Source organism: Podarcis liolepis (assembly GCF_965112155.1).
Source record: "Podarcis liolepis genome assembly, chromosome: 6".
Taxonomy (NCBI): domain Eukaryota; kingdom Metazoa; phylum Chordata; class Lepidosauria; order Squamata; family Lacertidae; genus Podarcis; species Podarcis liolepis.
The window spans coordinates 63,616,412-63,637,105 of record NC_139559.1 but is presented as its reverse complement, the minus strand read 5'-3'; the positions used below and the strand labels follow the sequence as shown (position 1 = coordinate 63,637,105).

The window sequence follows — 20,694 nt, the reverse complement described above, 5'->3', positions numbered from 1 at the left end:
TTTGTGTGCACGCAGTTTGGGGAAAATGTTATGGCTCTCCTCTCTGCATTCCTAGGCTAGTTCCCCATCATATAGCTATTTTTTCAAAAAAACAAAACTTGGGAAAGTATGAAACTACAATCACATTTAATGCATCATCTAGTTTGGCCCTTAGGAACGCCAAAACAGTTTCAATTTACTTTTGAGACCTCAGCATAAATGGATTGCTTTTGAATTGCTTTGTATAGTCACAAATAACCACAACAATTAACCGAGACTTCTAGCACATACTCATCAGTGGCGCTATCTAAAGACAGAGCGCTTCATTATCTTCTGAGGGTACATTTTTTCTAGGAAAAAAAAGGCTGGGAGACATTCTTTATATACTTCACTATATTGAGAAAATACCTCACAGTTATTTAGAAAGTTACATATCCATAAATTCTAAGAAGTTATTCTAAATAGCAATTTTCACTGTAAAACACCCGTGGAAAAATGTCATTTTCATATGCTACTTGTGTTAAATTTATAAAATTCAAACAAATAATGTAGGTCAGGCATGGCTAACCTGTGACTCTCCACATGATGCTGGACTACAATTTCCATCATCCTAACCCCCAGCCATACTGCTGGGAGTTGATGAGAGTGCAACAGCATTTAGAGGGCCACAGGTTACCCACCCAATATGGTTACTAACATGTAACTTCTATCAGCCTTCACTGGTTATCAGAGCAAGTTTTCTTTGAAAGATTGGCATTCAGAATGAATGGCACTTGGATGTTACCTTATTTTCCCACTTTTTAAAAATAGAAATACAGGTCAAGGAGTTGACATTCCAGTGATAAAGAAAGCTTTAGACTACATTGTATTATTTCCTCTTTTAAGGACTTGCTGTAACACTTGCTTTTTGTTCTCCCATTCCCAAAGTAATGTGGGAAACGCCTGGAAGCAGAGTTATGCATCAGTTTATGCCTGGTCCTAAATGGAAACGTGAATAGGAGACAAGTGAGGTAATGCCATACAAGTCAATAGCATAAATAGATACATGTACACTGTAGTACAAATACAAGTGTATATTTAAGGGTTTTATTATCAAAGTCTTGTAAAACAATTTCAGAAACTGTACATCAACATGGCACAGACTGTAGCCTACTTTTGTTTTTACCAGCACAAAAGTAAATGCTCCAAAAACGTCCAGAACTAAAAGAGGTTGCCCAACTACTTTGCATAATAACAGGAAATCACTGTGTGCAAAAGGTTACTACTTCAGTGACTGTAACACAAATTTATTAGTTTATACAACTTGCGATCAAGTACATTATCAAGTAGACTTGTTTTAAAATCATCATGTTTTAAAATTATCATGAAGTTCAATTTTTTTAAATGCACTATCCTTTTTTGCAGGGTTTTTACACATACAAACAAAATGAAATAAACGCAGGTTATGAAGAACTAACTACACAAGGTTCACTCCCTCCTGTCTTACAGAAGTTTTGCATTACTATCTCAAGAAGTCCAAGTTGTCAAAAATCAAACACACCACCTGAGAAGGATTTAGACTGGAAGTTCACCTTACATTGGGCATCAAAAAAGGCTAGTGCATTTCAACCTTGCCAAAGCCAAACAAATCCACAACAAAAAGATTTAGCCACAAGGCTAAAAAGGTTATCTATGTCTATCAGAACGTTTGTTTCCAGATGAAGCTAATGTTAGTTTCTTTGTCTACATTTAAGACCCTTAGTAGATCCACCATGTTGTAGGAGATGAGGATGTTCTTGCCACAGTTAACATGCAGCCAGTGCATTCCCTATTTTGCTCTATTACCGCAAATGAATCAAACTCTAGAAACACTATTGTAGGTGAGCTGGTTTACTAAAAAGATCATACAACACAAACAGTCCATGCCTGCCAAAGATGCATGCAGCTTTTTGCTCAAAAATGAAAAAAGCAGCACCAAGTTTAATAAGAACTGCTGGGCTACTCAATTCAGTTTGGCCAATAACAAGAATGGAAACCCAGACATCACTTTCTCTAAAGCTTTTGATGTAATTATTTAATATCAGGAGCTTTACAACCAGTTATAGTTACAGCTGTGTACATCTAGCTTAAAAGGTTAAACAAGTACAGCATAAAGGAATCACACAGGAATGACACTGATGCATGTCGGCAACTGTTTTCACTGCCAAGGCAATATTCAGTCACTCATATCCATATCCTCTTCATGATGATCATCCCCATTGACTTTGGACTCCCTTGTTGTATCTCCGCTCCCTTTTTCGGCTGGTGACTCCCTATGTTTTGGGGAAGTAGAATCTGCTGCCTTTTCCTCCTTTTTCTCTTTTTCACTATCATAGCCTTGTTCTTCTTCATCATAATCCCTTGTGACCTGCTTTGCCAAGATAAAACACAAAGCAAAATATGTAAGACATGCTTAAAGGCTTTTGGGATTCTAGGATAAATTAGGACACTGCACAAACAAACAAAACAGATTTTTAAAGCATACTTTGACATCTTTGTCACTCTCTGACTTTCTCTCTCGATCCTTCTCTTTGTCTTTACTCTTTTTCTTCTTGCTTGTTGACCTCTCGCGTTCATCCCTGGTTCTCTCCTTATCTTTATCCTTTTTCTTCTCTTTTTTGTGCCTAAGGCAGTAAGATAATTCAAGAAACTGAGAAATATAGGCATTTTATATGATCAGTGAAATATTTCAGTTCTCCTCCCTGCCCCCCTTCAAGTAGCCAGAAGCCAAATTTGAACAAAAAGTATGGTTATGGCAAGCTGTACATCCAAAACTGGTTCTGCTGAGGGTGAGATTTTTGCTGGACTGATCTGTTGGTAATATTCAGATTCAAGCTAAAGAAATTTACTCTTGCCTATAATTCTATAAAGGCTAGTTTACTAAAAAAACCATCCAAACAATTCCACTCTCCTTAGAAGTATATAAAATTATTCACACAAAAATATCAACTGTATTGGCTACAAGCACTAAAATGAATGTAACAGGCCCTCCTATCAATCTGATTTTAGTTTTTAAAATGCCTTCTCAGCCCAGAATTTTAAACTATTATATATTTTGGAAAGCGATTTGTCAGTCCGTCTGTTCTCTATAGGTGCAGCGGCCTCTTGAGATATCATTGCCAAACAAAGTGGAGATAGTGATTTTTGTAAATGTTTGGATGCTGGCTGACATTTTAAATCAAGTCAGCAGAGAGAAATGTCACTTCTTCAATTTTTCGCACAGGTTTGGTTGCTTCTCGCAATATCATCACCAAACTTAGCATGAGGGTTCCTTCGGCGGGACAGCAGACTTTGTTGCTACTTGGCACTGTTGTGAATCAAGGTGGTGGACTGAAACATCACTTTAGTGTGACTTTGGCCATTTTGACATAGCTTCGGCCACCTCTCAAATTACCATTACCAGAATCACCACAAGGGTTCTGGGCACCATTCTGAATCAAGATGGCAGACTAAGAAATTATTTCACCCAATTTTGGGTGTGATAGGTCCAACTCACAAGCTACACTGTTCCTTTCCTTTCAAAAACACAGTATTTTTTGTTTCTAAAAGATCACAGGCAGCATCAGGCACTAGCCACTAACTAACCATAAAGCAGGACAACAATGGAGACACTAAATAAACCAAGATGTGTACAGGTATAAAAAAAAGGAAATTCTACAACTCATATGGTCATCACTTTTGACATGATGTTATATAGCAAAGAACATTTATAAAAATAACATAATAAAAGCTATAATCCTTTTAACATATCCCAGTATATACCATAGTTTGCTCAAATGGCCACAGTCATGGTAATCTAAGTACACTTATTAACAAAATAACATGCTCCAAGGATTTCCTGGCAACAATGAGACGGATGCCTTCTCACTGTGTCCTTCCCAAAGCAGAAGTCTACAGTTTATGGATTTGTTAAATAAACAAACCTTTTTGGTGAAGGAGACCTGGACGGCTTTCTCTTGGGAGACCTGGGCTTTTTAGGTGACCTAGATCCACTTCTGCTTCTTCTGCGCCGTCTTTCTCTGTAGTTAATAACAGAAGTCAAGATGCCTTCAAATAAACATCTCCATTGTTTTTAAGTATCACTTTAACATTCCCATGATACCCATGTTGTCTATACAGAACCAGGAGGGTCTTGAAGGGGGAGGCGCAGCAACGACTTCTGTGCAAGAGAAGTCTCAGGTTGCGTGTGTGTATTCCGTCAAATGAGGATACATAAGCCTGGGGGGAGGGCGCATGGTCCCACTGTTGCTTCAACTGCTCCACTGGGGCACAAACATGGGAAAGTTAATGCCAGCTACGTAAACACTAGAAGTGTTTGTATGCTTCTGGTGCACCTTAGGAGCTGCTGTAAGTGCGAGCTTTTGTCAATAAAGGAATCGCCTTCCTTGGTTGGTTGGGTGGGGGGACAGCTGACCTTTGGACAGGCTTTTCGGAGAGAAGGTATGGGGTGAGGAAGGGAAGGTAAAGATCTCTCACATCAGCTTGCTTTCTGCTCATGCAGTGTCAGATACAACCCTATGGTTTTGTTACTCCTTAGAAATGGAAAGTAAAAGGGGGCTATGTGTATAGGAAAGAGCAACCTGCCTACCTACAGTTCAGACTGCAAGATGCCTGCATGAAATGGGTCTGCTGGCTCTCAAGACAGGAAAAACTTACATAAATGAACTCATTAAGTATGTTTTACATCATCTTTGTTATGTGAAGCCCTGTAGTTCAAAGAAAATGCTTTTATTTGATACTATATAACCCTTTTGGTCAGTCCGATGCAGCAGGATATGCACAATTACTTTTGCAAAGTAAATACAAGATTAAAGATTATACGGCACCTGCTTGTGCTTCTGGATCGTCTGGCTGTGCTGTAACTCTTTGGTGGAGTTTTAGACCGTTTCTTCTCTTTCTCTTCTTTCTTCTTGTCTCTAAAAAACAATTAGATAAAAAAGGTATAAGCAGATTAGCTCTCTCACTGTCCTTGCATAATGAATTTATCAAACTCCTGTAGCTATAGCTCTGACTTTCTAATAGCCAAGATTGTAATTCTGATACTTTTCGTATTGAAGGATGTACTAAGTTTCTAGGGATTACCTGGGTTTGGATGTGCTCCGAGACCTTCGAACACGCTCTCTGGAATGCGACCTCCGTCGCCGAGGACTTTTAGATCGTCTCCTGCTTCTTGATTTTGAGTGAGATCGTCTCCTTGATCGGCTTCTTGACCGTCTATTGAACAGAACAATATTTAATATTCATCTTACTGTATTGTATTGTACCATACTTTACTTACTGTGATTGAGCTGTCCCCATAACCAACTTCTCAATTTATCTCAATGAAGTTGACCTTCAAAGTTACCTTCACAATAATTGTGGCCATCTTTTGATGCAACTCTTTCCAGCACCAACCATGCTAAATTGATAGTTTTAATATTCCATAAATGCAGCTTATTATGTTGAATCAAGGATATAATCAGGGTTTGAGAACATGTTCTGTGCAACGTAATTTCACCCATAACCTGGTAAAAGTCTGCCCTTTTACTCACTTTCAAATCCTAGATACACAAAACTCTTTTCTATTGTCATATATTTATAAAGGAGCATAACAAGAGAAATATCCTAAAGCACTTTGATTTTGGACTGTCAATGATCCCACCTCACTAAATTTTACCTGTGTCTAGAAGAAGATGGAGTTCTCCTCCTTCTTGAACGTGATCTGGATCTTGAATGCCTTCTCTTGTCATCTTTTTTATCTGGAATTAAAATATTAAAAAGTTGGAATCCTTTCATTATCACATGACATCTATGTTTGGCTGCCTGCCTTCGGGGGCACTCTGTACAAAAAGCAGAAAGTGAATGAGGTTTTTTTTACTCAAGAGAGAAAAACCATCAATTCCTATGTCTGAATTCTTTAACACAACCATTCTATGAAATTGCAAGCTTACATTCATTAAGAGATGAAGAACTTTCATGGTATTTTTTTAAAGCCAAAGTGCCTAAAATATACAAGCAGGCCAAAGTTTTGTTCAACGCTGAGATCTTAAGAGCTGCCCTGCTGGATCACATCAAAGGTTTATTTAGCGCAGGATCCCATCTTCTGCAGAAGTTTATTTGCTTCCTATGAGAAGCCCATAAGCAGGGCGTGTGAACAAAAGTCTTCTGGTGTTGTTACTTAGCAAGTGGTATTTTCAGGAGCATACTGCTGCCGATCTAGGAAGTAGTATACATCCATCATGACAAGTAGCCACTGATATCCTTATCCTCCATGAATTTATCTATTTGCCCTTTAAAGCCCTCTAAGTTAGTAGCTAGCCATCACCACGTGTGAAGTACCGCCTTTTGTCAGTCCTGAATGACCCAGCATTCAGTTTTGCTGGATGACCCCACAATGAAGAAAACTCTACTTCATGCATAAATATTATACACCTCTGTCACATTCTTTCTTATTCATCGTTTTTGCTAAAGCAGATAGCTCCATACATCATATTTCTTTGTAGAAGAACTGCCCATTTTGATGGGCATCATGTTTTTCTGCTCTATGATATCCTTTTTTGAGACTAGGGCTGCACAGTCTTCCAAGTGTGGTGACACCACAGGTGTATGAAATCATTATGGTCTCTTTTTCTAAACTATTTGTAACACAAAATTTGCCTTTCACAACTGTTGCATGCTGAGTTGATCTTTTTCATGGAGCTACTCACAACAACTACATAATATCTTTTCATGTCAGACATTGCCGGTTCAGAACCCATCAGCGTATGGACAAAGATAGCACCAATTCGCCTCACTTTATACTTTCTTCCACTGAACAGCATTTGACAATTCATTGCCCATTCGTTGACACTGGATAGATCTCTTGGAGCTCTTCTCAATCCCATGCCCCCATTTTACCATCCTGCAGAATTTGATGTCATTGGCATTCTAACAACAAGTAGTTTTTGTAATATAAGAAAGACAGTCAAGATCAGTTTACCTGGCTCTATAGCAGCAGAAATCAGGGATTGTGCTTCTCGTACTCGTTTCATGGCTTCTTCTATTTCTTTACTGGAGGTATCTGTTTTCAGACTTGGTGAAACGAGACCTGCAGCTACATGGTTCAGCCTAGAAACCAAAAATATATCATTTATTTTTACTCCCTTCTTCTTTTGAAAATGGTAACAAAGGAACTGACAGATGATTAATAAAACAGGAGTCCCCACCCATAGGCTCATAACAGATACAACACAAAAGGAAAAAGTGATGGTAAGAAAACATTTGATTGATGGCTCAATCAAACATGGGCACTAATTCTAAAAGTTTCAAAGTTGTATGCAGTTGGGATTAAAATCGTGGCAGGAGAGAAAAAACCAAAGGAAGAGAAGCATCTTAGTAGAACCAATAGAGTGGTCCGGCTCCCCATCTCTGTTTATCCAAAACTGGATGAATAGGTAGCTATAGTACATATATTCAACTCAATTGACCAAAAATACAAAATCAAAACTTCAATATAACCATTAAAAGCAAAAAGACAAGTTAAGAACTGGCAAAGTAATAGGCCTTAGATCCGCAACAGCATTAAAAAATGTTGCTTCCTCTGCAATAAAAGATGTTGGTTTCTACAATAAAAATACTCTAGAGGCTCTCTACAAACTGACCTCCGTTTCCTACGAGCATGGATCACACTGCCCCATAGTTAATGGTTTATCATGAATGCCAAGATAGTTCCCAATTTGCTCCTCTCATTCAATTTGTAGTGTGAATGGAACAGCAAAGCATGATCCCTGGCTTAGCGCTACATCTGAACTGAGAATCACGGTTTGCTTCACCCAAATAAACCATGATCCTTTATTTGGATGTAATGCTAAACCAGGGATTATGGTTTGCTGCTCCCACTCAGACTGTGGGAGAAGCAGAGGGAAAATCATATGTACACAGTAAATCATTAACTATGGTTTATCATGATGTGCATGCACTGCCCTTCTCCAGGTGTGTTTTACTCTCTTTTTATCTTTTACACTGCTTCTATGGCTTTAAGCACATGAAGTGTCCTATAAATTTATTTTATAATATGATAGTTTAAACATCAAAATTGAAACTTACTTTGGATCCACTGTGCTCATAAGCTTTAGTAGTTGATCTGCTGCAAGAGACTGTAAAGAAAATTAATCAAAAATTGCTTTTAACATTGAAAGAAGTCAAAAATTTGCAGAAGGGAAGGAAAGAATATCCAAACAGCCCCTAAATCTAACCCAAATGAGCAGACATTTGCAGATTAAAGAAGCGAATATGCAAAAAAAATTCTCTGACTCATGGAAGTAGTCACCTAATGTTCTCTGATAGGGTCACAGTGTTCCAGGCATAGAACAGCAATTTTCTTTCTGACCTGTAGTGGTTAATGTCAGCACTTAATTCTCAACTGCATTGATTGAGAGCGTCCAGTTTGCTGAAGAACTGGTCTTCATTTTACTGTTTGTTTAAAATGCCAAGGGTTTAACAGTTAAACTGTTGAGTGAAAAGAGCGAAGCTAAACTTGTGCTATATTTGTAGCAATTGTTTTCTAAACATTAATGGTACTTTAATCTAATTGACAGATGTGGTTCTTGTCAGTAAAGTTAGATTTTAAAGTTGCAATGCACATTTAATTCTCAATTGTGCCTATAGTTTTATTTTACAAGCTAAATTATATATTAAACTTGACTACGGGTCAAAAGTTCTTATATAGCTAGTCTCCAAGATGGATAGTTGCTTAGAAGTTGTGTTACCCCCAAGTGTGAACTCCAATGGTGGATAACTATGAGCTTTTAAAGTTAGCCAGTGCAACATAATCCTAATCTGTTTAGTGTGAAGTCAGTTGCACTGAGTTTACTGAGACTCACACTTTAGAAATTTTGCTCTGGATTACAAGTTTTCTACATAACCTTTATAATAGATAAGTATGCGACTCTAAAGATTCCAGCAATTTTCATCTGCAAAATTTTTAAAGGTAAGCAAATCTAATCAAATCTAGCCACACTAGGAAATAGGATAGTGGGGGTCAATTGACCATAGATATAAATATAGAGCTTGCCTGCGTGATGCCCTGTTTGAGTAGAGACAACCCCTAAAGAGAATGAGTAAGAGTTCATAATACAGAATATGCTGATGAAGTAACAATAACTAACTCTTGCAAAACTTTGGCTTTGAGGACAGGCCACATGAATACAGTCATACCTCGGGATGCGAACGCGATCCATGCGGGAGGCACGTACACAACCCTCAGCGCTGCATCTGCACACACGTGACACAATTCAGCGCTTCTGCACATGCGTTGAAACCCAGAAGTAACCTGTTCCGGTACTTCCGGGTTTGGTGCAGTCTGCAACCTGAAAACGCGCAACCCGCAGTGTTCGTAACCTGAGGTATGACTGTACGATTTTAAACACACAATCCATTTCATTTATTTAAGAAAATCTCAATCAAATGAAACTTTTAAAGCAAAATAAAATATATACAACAAGAAGCTCTGCCAGTGGGTAGTGCTACCCTGTGTTTTATATATCAAATTGGTCATATGAACATGAGTAATGATAAAGACCAAAGTTTCACCAAATGTTTTGTCCGGACTGAGCTTTATAGGCCCTGATCCTGGGCTGAGATAAAGATTTAACAAATCAATTGCTTCATCTGAATTATATGAAATGGAGGAACAGTGTTGGATATCAGTGACATTGTATCTCAAATCTTGCATTTTCATGATGTTAAAAAGCACAGTTTGAACCCTGCAGGACTAAACAAATGTAAATTCCATGGAGTCTCTAAACAAATGGGGCTTGGGGAAATAGCTACAAATCTATAAAAATAATAGAAAGACTAATTATTGTAATTTTTATACTGGAGGTGTAATGCTTGATGTAAAATCATGTTTAACTCATTGCTGAATGTTCTTAACGGTTAAGTATCAGTTTCATTAAATTCTAGATCAAAGCAGTATATAGTGTCCAAAGCAGTATATAGTAGAGCCTAAACAAATAAAAAATGCTTCAAAATCAATATGAAATGTTTCTTTAGATTTGAAATTGAGATTGATACAGCAAAAATTAATATTCCAGGTATGCTGCACTCTACAACATCCGTAAAGAAAGGCACTGTCTATTACAGATAATGCTGGATGGAGGTGTAATGCTGAAAATACCTCATTGAGACATATGCTATGAACTTCTCCAGTGGTCTGAAGTTGCTGTCCATATCAATTTTGTAGTGGTAAAATACTTTATATTTGCAGATGCTCATGTACTTTGAAATTATATTCCCACAGTACAAAAATTAAAGGCACAACCAAAAAATGGACACTGTGAGCCCTTAGTTGCTGAAAGACTTATACTGCAAGCCCTAAAGGATAAACACCTGCTATCTGCATGCAGTGGTCCGAGGACCTCGCTGCCCTGGCTATATCTGAACACATGTCTTACAGACACCAATTTCATGTGGGTACCTATTTGGATTATTGACACAAGATGGCTGTACTGATGGCTACTGTACCCTTAAGGTGCACTGATGGTGGTATACATTAATAATATTTTTCGTTTCCAAAAAATTATGCTTATTTTTTTATCCCCCCGTTAAATTCACAAATTAAAAATAAACTTAAGTGTATGTGAATGTAACACAAGCAATATACCTGCGAGTTTAAATTTGCTGCAGGAAGCCCTAGAGCAGCCAGGGCTGGGTCAAGAGTTGGAGCTCCTAAAGCAGCCAAGGGAACAGCACCAATCTATAATAAAGAGAATCAATAGAAGTAGACAGCATATTATACCAGAATGTACAATCAAGAAAACAGCTTCCACCATTTGCACAAGGCAAGGAATAGTTTTGAACTGTTCTGCATAACGTTCAAGTACTGATGTAAAATGACTTGCAGCACATTAATATGAAGCGACATAGGAAGCTGACTTATACAGGGGTAAGACTACTATAATTCTAACCTAGCATTTTCTACGCTAAATCATAGCAGCTCTCCAGCATATGAAAAAGTATTTCCTGTTATTTGCTACCTGAATAGTGATTCTGGGGATTGAATCTGAGCTTTCTGGAAAGCATATATACTATCACTCCCTGTTATCTAGCATGTGTGTCCTAGTTAGGAATGCAAAGTTTGATTAATTAACCCAATTAATCGATTTAAGATTTTCAAATTAGTTAAGTCCCTGATTGACTTTAGAAATTAATGTTCTGACATTTCCCTCCTCTCTAATCAGCAGGTGATAGAAGGAAAGATGCATGCATGCGACTCATAACTCTTGTGCACGGGTGCAATTTCTAGTCTTCACCTCACCTGTTGAAATTGTCTTTGAAAGGAAAAAGGATGAGTAAACCACCCTGCCACCAAGGCAAGGTGTCACAATGTGCACTTCCAAGCAGACTAATTGTCTGTATCATTGGGACTTACTTCCAAGTAACCTGATCCATAAAACATGCTCTGCTTCTTAAGAACTACTGATCTATGCAGGTGCAGATTTAATCAATTGATTAGCTAACAGCAACTTGTACAATTAAAGAAAGTTTAATCACTTGATCAGGTGACAGTCCAAGTTCATGGATGTCTAACCAACAGCACGCTAACAAGTTTAAAATAAGTTTAAGAGGCAGCTGTGATTAAGTTGCTGGGTTCTGTGGCATTCTAGCCTGCAACAGACATACTACCATATGGCACAGGGTCAAGCCTATGCTCAATGCCGGCTTTGCTACTAAAACTACTTGTACACTTTTAACAAGATCCCATTATGGACAGAATCTAGCGCTGCTAAACTTATTGACTACAGACCTATTTTAGGGGTTTTATCCAAGAAAACATGGGCAGGACTAGAGTGACCTTTGGAAGCCCCAAGAAAGCAGTTTTCTGAAACCTACAGCAGAGGTTTCTTCTGTATAGCTTTGATGAAAATCTCTACAGTTAGCTTTTAGAATACTCCTCTACTGGGACTTCTGAAGTTAGAAAGCTTTTTTCATTAACTCCAGCCTCCACAGTACAGTCCTAGTGCAGGGAAAGTATTGAGGAGGCTGTGTGAGAAATAAGAATAGCATTACCAGTATCACACTGTGTGTTAGTGTGATAGTTCTTGTTGCCTGCCTGAAAACTGTCTTTCTTCAACCTTGTTATGCAGCCAGCTAATCCTCTCAACTAACTGCTCATGAAGGCGCACTGTTATACTGGAAGTGGGGACACCCCAGAAGACTGCAAAAGTCACTTCTGCAACTACAAAAACTGCTCGTCTCCCCACCCCTGGCATGTCTTCCCACTTTATATTTTAATGAATAAATGGGACATCTTTCAAAGCATAACCATGAATCAAGTTTCAAACCAGAGAGTTCTTTAAAACGAGAGGCATGGTTATCTGGATTCTTACCTGCCACAATCCTGTTATACATTTTTTTTCTGTTTTGGTGTAAATGGGTGTTATCTCAGAAGATACAGATATATGCAGTTGTACATTCTAGCATGCATCTCGTAAGATGTATACTTACCTGAGAAAGTGGGTTGGGTGTAGGCAGGAGTCCACCCCCCGGCAGAAGACCTGCCACAGCGTTAGCTGGTGCCAGGAGAGACAAAGCCTTAGTCTCATCAGGAATAACTCCTGCAGAGAGACAGCTTTGCATTAGAAGACACTCATCACTGATTTTTTAAAAAACCACACACACAAATACACCCAGAAAATGTCTCCCTGAAACACCACCTGAGTTTGCTGCAAGTACTTATGTTGGCTATAATACAATGTTTGATCTCTTAATAATTTATCATTAATTTGTATGCCAGAATGAAACTTCAATGTGTGAAAATTTGACTGTTCCTTTTTCTCTACAAAAGGTTAAGTTCTAGAATAAAAAAATAGCACAATACACACTACTTGTTTGTTAACACTGCCAAGATTTCATCACCTGTACTCGATTTTTAAGTCATGAACCAAACGTAAGCAAGCACAGTCGGTTCTCCAGGGGTGTGCTCTCAACTTTCAAAAGCTGTTTTATGAACAACGACTCGTGTCGGCTGCTTCACTATAAAGCACACAGAAAAATCAAGATACACAAGACAAAAAAAGTTTGATTTAGGGGTTAATAATATGGTACAGTTCACTATGATTTCTTTTACACCTACCATACAATTTTGTAAATCTTAAGCGAAGGTAAGAAAAAATGTAGGGCTTTTGCTGACATGTCACATGGATATGAAGGTCTCCACAGAGCTTCAAATAAAGGTTCTGCATATGTGTCCATGTGTATGTGTTTATGTAAATGCCTAAATTTTGGCACATTCCTTACCTGTGCAGTAAAGTACATGCTCCACTGTTTGTCATGCTTACTATACCAAGAATGCTGCTGCATATTGCCATTTCAGGAGAAATTTCTGCTCTGCAGCCTTGTAGCCTGCAAGGGACTAGTTTTACTGCCTAACCTGAATAGAGAATAACCTTACTAAAGAGGTCCAATGTGGGACAAAGAGTAATGTTGATCGTTGTAATTTTATCCAACAGCAAAAGCCCTATACGTATGGCTTAATCTGTTAATGTGCCCAAGCCCCCAATATGAGAGTTCAATAAGACAACTGTACTATATATTTGCAAATACCAGTAGCGTTTCTGAAATACATATTAAAAAGACTGCATCTCATCATAAAACATACAATATGTACAGGGCACTTAAGAGAAACTGGATAAGCTGCAGAAGAAAACTGTTGGGTGGTATTTTCAGCAGGGCCTGGTATATAGTTCAGGCTGAACCAGGGAAAAGAACTGTAAAACACAACAACAAAAAAGAAAAACCACTGTTAAATAAAGGTAATGGTTCCTTCCACCTATACTGAGAAGTGCCGATAATATAAACAAATGTATAATACACAGCACTGTTATCTTTCTTCTGTCACTGAGCTGTCATAATTTCAATACCAAAAGTTATGGTGGGAAAAGGGGGGAAGGTCATTTAGATACAGGGCATTAATGCATCAATATAAACATTATCTATAGAGATTATGGGATAATTTTGCATGCAAAATTATGTCTCAGAGGATATTATTTATGTTTACACACAAATAGTGCAACTATAACATTTCTGGCATCTAACTAAAAATCCTCTTATCCTGAGACACCTCATAGAAGATCTGCATCCATTAAGTAGTCATGCATCTGATCCTCTCATTTTTAGGAAAAAAGTTATTCAGAAATAAAACTACAATTTTTAAAAAAGCAATGAGGCCCCTCACCAGTTAATTTTCATGCGTCAAGTGTTTTTTACTGCTGCTTTGTTAGAACCATGAAATACTGCATGAATGTGTAGAAATGAAGAAAAAGAAACAGACAAAATAAACAAACATTAACCAAAGAACCTACACAACCCCACCAAAAGGCACTGTTAATACCTGAGTTCCTTCCAAATCCTTGAATTTCATAGTGAAGTTTATAGTACTATGCCTTACCGTGAACTTTGTGTAAGTCTAGAACACAAAGCAATAGCCAACACCAAGATATATGAACACACAAAGAACAGGAATGTAAGTGATACAGGGAGCTGTGATTAGCACAGTACAGTATTTTAATACTTCCAGTTAGGTAATGTTAAACCCATCACCACTAGTTAAAAATCAAGATCTAAATTCAGCAGAGTACTTAAGCATGTGGTTCAATGCATATGAACAATCCCACTCAATTTGAAATACCTCACTGAATGATGCTTAAGTACCTAGCAGAAATGGGGTTCTTGCAATATGAACCACTGATGAGTAGTTTGTTTGATTCCATAGACGTGGAAGAATTGCAAGAACAAAGTAGTTAAAGTTCACAGGAAAAAACCCCTAGTATTCTTATACAGTACTGTGTCCACAATTATAGTTCTCGCACAAATTACACAGCTGTACACATATCCTACACCACCAAATTGAGGCCCTGTCAATAATAGCTACTTAAGTTGCATTAAACAAATTTCAGGAGATTCTCAAGTGATATATTTGGCTGATTTCTTAGTGCCAGATTTATCTTTCTAGCACAATGAACATTGTATTTTCAAAGATAAAAATATTAAACGCTTAAAACATGGTAATTCTGTAGGAGCCAAATTAAGTCTTGATGAAATTGACAGGGCAGGACTGCTGCTATTAGAGCCAAACTAGATATGAGTGCAGCAGTCCTCCCCCAATCACATAAAAAGGGTGTCCGGGTCCATTTTTAATAATAAAAGCAAAACTGTGAGAGCCCCTGAAACCTACCCCAACCTGCTCTTACCTCCCCACAGCCCCTTTCTGCAAACATTGAGCATATTTTCAGCATCAGAGCTCAGATAAGGATAAAAACACAGAGGGACAGATTGCAAGGAAGTTAAGCTGCAGGTACAGGAAGGATTCTGTGCACTTCAGTTCTTTAACTGTTCTAGATCAACTTCCAAACTGCTCTTTCTATGTGACTGGGGAAAGTCTATGTTTAAATGCAAAGACTGTCATATCTAGTTTGGCCCTGATATGTAGATGTTCATGCAAGAAAAATTATATCTCAATTGTTATTTTGTCCAAACTAAAGCAGAAGCAATTACATTCTAAAAATATTCTACTCTGAAATTTAAAACTGATCAGGATTAAAAGTTGTTTACACTACTTATAGCTTCAGTGAGGAATATCCTACAACTAGGTCTTTGCCAGGTCTGCACACTGCATATTCCTCTGCCTTGTTAATGTGTAAACATATTTTTATAAAAACAGGTAATGGTAAGACTTGCGCTACAATCTTGCATAGTTAGGCTGCTTAAATCCCACTGACCTCCATGAGATCCAGCTGCCTGTGAGTGCAGGAATTAAGTGCAAGACTACACATATTTTACTGTAATCAAGCGATTTAACTAGTTTATCAATTAATGGTGCCTTTGAAATAGTTGTGATGAAATCTACAGAAGTTTAATAGAACTCGTTAGAAGAGCAGTCTTCTTGGTACTGAATTATTGAATTATGTTCCCAAACCCTGCTCATTGTTTTCAAATTACTGTAACACCCTAAAAATGTAAGAAAAAGAAGAGAAAAAAATGTTGTTAACAAGTGATTACACCAGGAAAACACTTGGGGACTTGAGTGCTTGCTGGCCTTTAGTTAATGTCTAGAATCCCCTGTAGCTGCAGAGGACCCCACTGTTTCAGTCATCTGGAAGGGCCTTTGCATTTGCCTTCTCCACTACAAAAATCACACACACAAATAACAGAGAGAAGAGTTTATTATTTAGTGAAATTCTAGATAATATAGCAAGGCTGAACAAGAAAATGCGGAATAAGATCTAACACCCAGTGCTCATTTAGCACCTTTGGATATATTTTCTGTCTAATTGAGATCAAACCCTTGGTGTACCAGAATTTGTACTGAGGGTGTTTTTTTATTATTATTGTCAACTACGGTAAACAGAACTTTGCCTTGTAACTGGCAGCACATTTCCACTCACTCTCTATGAGAATGAATCATACGACAACACATGCCAAGTTACTTAATGCAAGTTATCTTGTTTAAATGTATCAGTTTTAAAAGACTGCTTATCTTGAAGGGGCCTGATGAAACAAAAATTCAAATAATGCTGCTTAAACATATCAATATTCTAAATGCCTTTGCAAAAAGACTGACAGGCAAGTTCCAGCTTTTGCTTGAATAATTAATTGTCTCACTTTTGGATAAAAGCAAGCAGTGTCAGTATACCAAGGGTTTTAAATAGGTAAATAGCTTCAATGTTTTACGTGCTAAACTTCATGCTATTAAGCTACATCAGGATTTAGTACCATTATTCTATGGCTTCATAGATCATTAAACAATTCACAAACCTTCTGCATATGGTACGACTATCAACGCTCTGTCAACGAATACAGTATTTGTCAGATGCTGAGCCACAACTGCGGAGTCAGGTTCTTGGAACTTTACAAAACACACACGGGAAGAAACAGGCAAAGGGGAGTCACTAGAAAGGAAAAAAATTGGAAGAATATTAAATGCAAGACCAACAAAATCAGTGAATTACTTGACTGAAGATGAAACTGAAATTGAGTTGTAATGGTATTTTATTTTCATGTTATACTACATTGTCATTAAATGAAGCAGCCACAAGAGGCAAGAGATCTGATGGGTATTAGCCTTCTCTACTACCATTGTGGTTTGCTGGCTGTCACTACATGCAAAAAATAATAATCAAGAGACGCTATTACAAAATAAGGTCATACACAGTTGCACAATAGATGTGTATACCATACTAGGGCATCATTTGGGCAGCAGCACAATACCATTATCTCTGGAGGAAGAGACATCTAGTGGTAAAGGTAGAAAATTCATCATTTCAATTTCCCATCACCATCTAAAATTAGTTGCAGACAGATTTCAAAACAAGGAATAGGTGACTGACACAGGATTCTGTCATGCACCTAGTCTGGCCTAATTTGGAACAAACATATTTTTCAATCTACAGAGGTTGCTAGAAGGTTTATCCTGCATGAAATGTAGCAGAACATTTCTTCACTTCTAACAATACACCTTCTGCTTCCTGAAATTAATTAGTAAAATAATGGACCTAGTATCAGTCAAACTGGGCAATTTTAAAGTTTTAATGAACTTTGTCTAGAAGCAGAAGCACATTAAATATAAACAGCTTTGGAGTTGGATATCATAGACTTGTCTGAGTGCTAAGCACTTTTATAGAGCCCTCCCACTTGTGTTGTAGTCTGCTGAACTGCATCTTGTGACTATCAAGAAGGCTTTTTCCATCATTGTGCCCAGCTTCTAAGTATGTCCCTCCCCACCCCCCAAAATAAAACAAGCATTAATTCTGATAGGCTTTCAATGTTGTCTAGAGACCTACCTCTTCACTCTTCAATAAATGCCTATTTGTGGGCTGTTAATATGGAGCCTGGGCATGATCTGGCTGGTCCACTGTGGACTGTAATGTATTTTATTGTATTGCTCTTATTGGAATAGTATTATCCTGTTAAAATACCCCAGTATTATTGATGAAGGGTGGTATAGTAGTGTTTTAAATAAACAAATAATTATATCATTATATACCACTCATAGTTTTAAATTCATAAATACACTTATTTTCAATGGAACATACTGTTGTCCTAAATATTGAGAAGTGTGAAACCTATATTACTTTCCTTAACTTTTAAACAAGTGAAGTACATGCTATTGAGTTCCCAAGTCCTATCCTAAAACATTTATGAGTAATTGAATCCAATAAAAACAATCTCCAAGTAAAATTTTGAATGTGTTTGAACTTGTACTTACTTATTTTGAAGTAAATTCCATTCTAGCTAATGGTGCTTACTCCCTGATAAGTGTGCTTAGGATTGCAGCATAACTGCATTTTGCTTAATGTTTCCCTAACAGAGTATTTCGGCATGTAAGATTAATATGACCTAGGGCCAGATCCAACACCTTAGCTCTGCTGAAGCAAGGGACTTCCATGCATGCAACAGAATCTAATCACCCCTCCAGGGTTGGGGGATACCCAACTGATGCAGCCTTGGAAACAATCCATACTTTTAAAAAGTTGTATTTACTAACTGTACTCAAACATGTCAAATCAAGATATCAATCAATTTATAGTATTATTACATTTTCCAGAAAAACACATTCTACTGCCTATTTCTAAAATATACTCCCTCACAAGTGTACGTATATTCCAGTCTTACAAAATAATCCTTTAATATCTACTTAAAGTAAGTCCTACTGAGTTCACTAGGACTTGCTCTCAGGTAAGTGAGTATATAGGATTGCAGCCTTAGCTTAATTGACAGAAAACACTAATTGATGAGGCTGAGAATTAATATTTACTTAACATTATGTACAGATGTGGCTCACAGAAATGAACTGTGGCAGGTGGTGACAAGACAACAGACCCTGTTAGTCACAGCAGGTATAAATATGATTTACACATGGTTTTTACACCCTATCAGACAAATAATAGAGCTCTAGAGCAAGGAAGGTTGGCTGAAGTCAATCTTGCATTGTCTACTGTATTTTTTAAAACTAAACTTCCACATGACTAACATTTGCCAAAGTGTATAAAGTACTTGGGATTTTAATAAGGACTGCACATTGCAGGGCACTTATTGAGGAGGTTCCCCACTTCAGATCTTTGCCCTTAAACTCCTGGAGAGCTCTAAAAGCAATAATATGGAGGCGCTAGAGGGGGGAGGCCTTACCAATGTTCTCCTGCTCCCAGGTTTCATTTACAAACCAACATAACCTTATTTTTTGAAAATTTTGCAGACAGTATAGATTACTGCTTTTCGGCATTATCAGTGCATGTTAACTTTAAAAATTAAAGTGTATGGTTTGTAGATAGCATAAAATGGGACTGGAGTCACACAAACCTCTTGCTAGTGTGTATATGTAACATTGCAACTTGCACTATACGGCCATGCTAAACCAGGTAACAAAAATCATCAGTGAAATACTGCCAGTAAGAAAAATCACTCACCAGAAGTGTAAATAAAGGCGCCTTTTATACAATAAATACCCTTATCAAGTTCAAGGGGTGTTCACAGTACAGTTTATATAACATATTGTGAACATTTGTTGGTGCAAATATAAATTTGGGCTCCTCTGAAAGAGCAGCACGTGTATTTAATAAATCAATCAATGTGTTACTGTCTCCATAAATTACGCTCAGCTGAAGGATTGGGCTAATTTCAGCATTTTCAGTCACCTGGCTTAGGAAAAAAACCAAACACACGGAGCTTGGGCACAATTACAAACGGGGGGGGGGCGACCCTCTTTGAGCACATCCTAAACTGAACGAAGTTGAGCGCACGGTCCTTACACACAGCAAAGTCCACTATAGATTAACTTCTCTTCATTTCGCCAGCTTAACTGTGGTGGCAGAAGTCACTCCATTGTTCCTTTCCTATTAAACAACTTGGGAGTTAAGAAACCCTTGCAGGTCCACGGCGAAGTACTCGCCACGATACCCTTTTCTACCTGCTTCAAACCCGGCTTTAAATTACGTCTCAAAGAGACGGCTGGGGAAAGGAACGCGAAGCGACTAATGGCGTCGCTTTCGCCCCCTGAAGAGAAGTGTAATGGCGGGGGGGGGGGACAACTGTAGTTCCATGAGCGCAAGATGGTGAGGCGAGACCATGGCTTTGAGAATGGCGGCCTTCGCAACCTCGCGCCCAGCTGCTCCTCCTCCTCCGTCGTCGCCCCCACCAATTTGGGCCTGGTAGGCGCGCCGCGCTCGGAGGCAGCCGAGCGCGAGGCTCCGCGGCCTCCACTAGGCCACCCTGAGGCCTAGGCCTGTATGAGGCGCGACTGCGGCGGCCATAAGCGGCCCCTGAGGGGGCGTCCGCGCGGGACTCACTCGGGAGGGAAGAGGCGCAGCTCCTCGATCTTGCCCAGGAAGCCGAAGAGAGTCCGCATCTGTTCGGAGCTGGCGCTCGGGGAGACGTTGGTGACCTGGATCACGTCGGTGCCGCTGCTTGAAGCCATCGCGCTACCTCCTCCTCCTGCCCCCGTCACTACAAACACATCGAGGGGAGAGGGGGTCGCCACGACCCTGGAGAACCGGACGGTGGCCTCCTCCTTGTGTCCCTCAGTGCTTTCCGTCGAGCTATCGCAGTCCCGTCACGCACGCAACTAACTGCCGCCGAGCGATCGTTTCGCCACCAACCAGCCTGGGCCGCAATATCCCACAACCCTCCGCGGCCCTACCCCGCGCCTCCTCGGCGCAAGAGCCTTTTCAGTCCTGCGCCTGCTCA

General features: G+C 38.7%; 1 protein-coding gene across 9 annotated transcripts; it reads right to left on the bottom strand.

The window, feature by feature from the left end:
- Window positions 1-1,051: 1,051 nt before the first annotated feature.
- SRSF11 (serine and arginine rich splicing factor 11) lies at window positions 1,052-20,432 on the bottom strand. Of its 9 annotated transcripts, none has more exons than XM_083510563.1 (13): window positions 20,298-20,432; window positions 16,771-16,904; window positions 12,463-12,572; window positions 10,619-10,711; window positions 9,029-9,061; window positions 8,062-8,111; window positions 6,956-7,083; window positions 5,654-5,735; window positions 5,080-5,211; window positions 4,824-4,913; window positions 3,921-4,016; window positions 2,483-2,621; window positions 1,052-2,368 (listed from the first exon to the last, which is right to left on the bottom strand). In XM_083510563.1, the coding sequence occupies exons 1-13, from the start codon at window positions 20,423-20,425 to the stop codon at window positions 2,174-2,176; spliced, it is 1,410 nt and encodes a 469-aa protein (XP_083366689.1). In that variant the 5' UTR covers window positions 20,426-20,432; the 3' UTR covers window positions 1,052-2,173. The 9 variants fall into 9 exon arrangements, with proteins under 9 accessions (XP_083366689.1, XP_083366690.1, XP_083366691.1 ...); XM_083510564.1 differs by having other exon boundaries at window positions 1,052-2,365; XM_083510565.1 differs by lacking the exon at window positions 9,029-9,061.
- Between the last annotated feature and the right edge of the window lie 262 nt (window positions 20,433-20,694).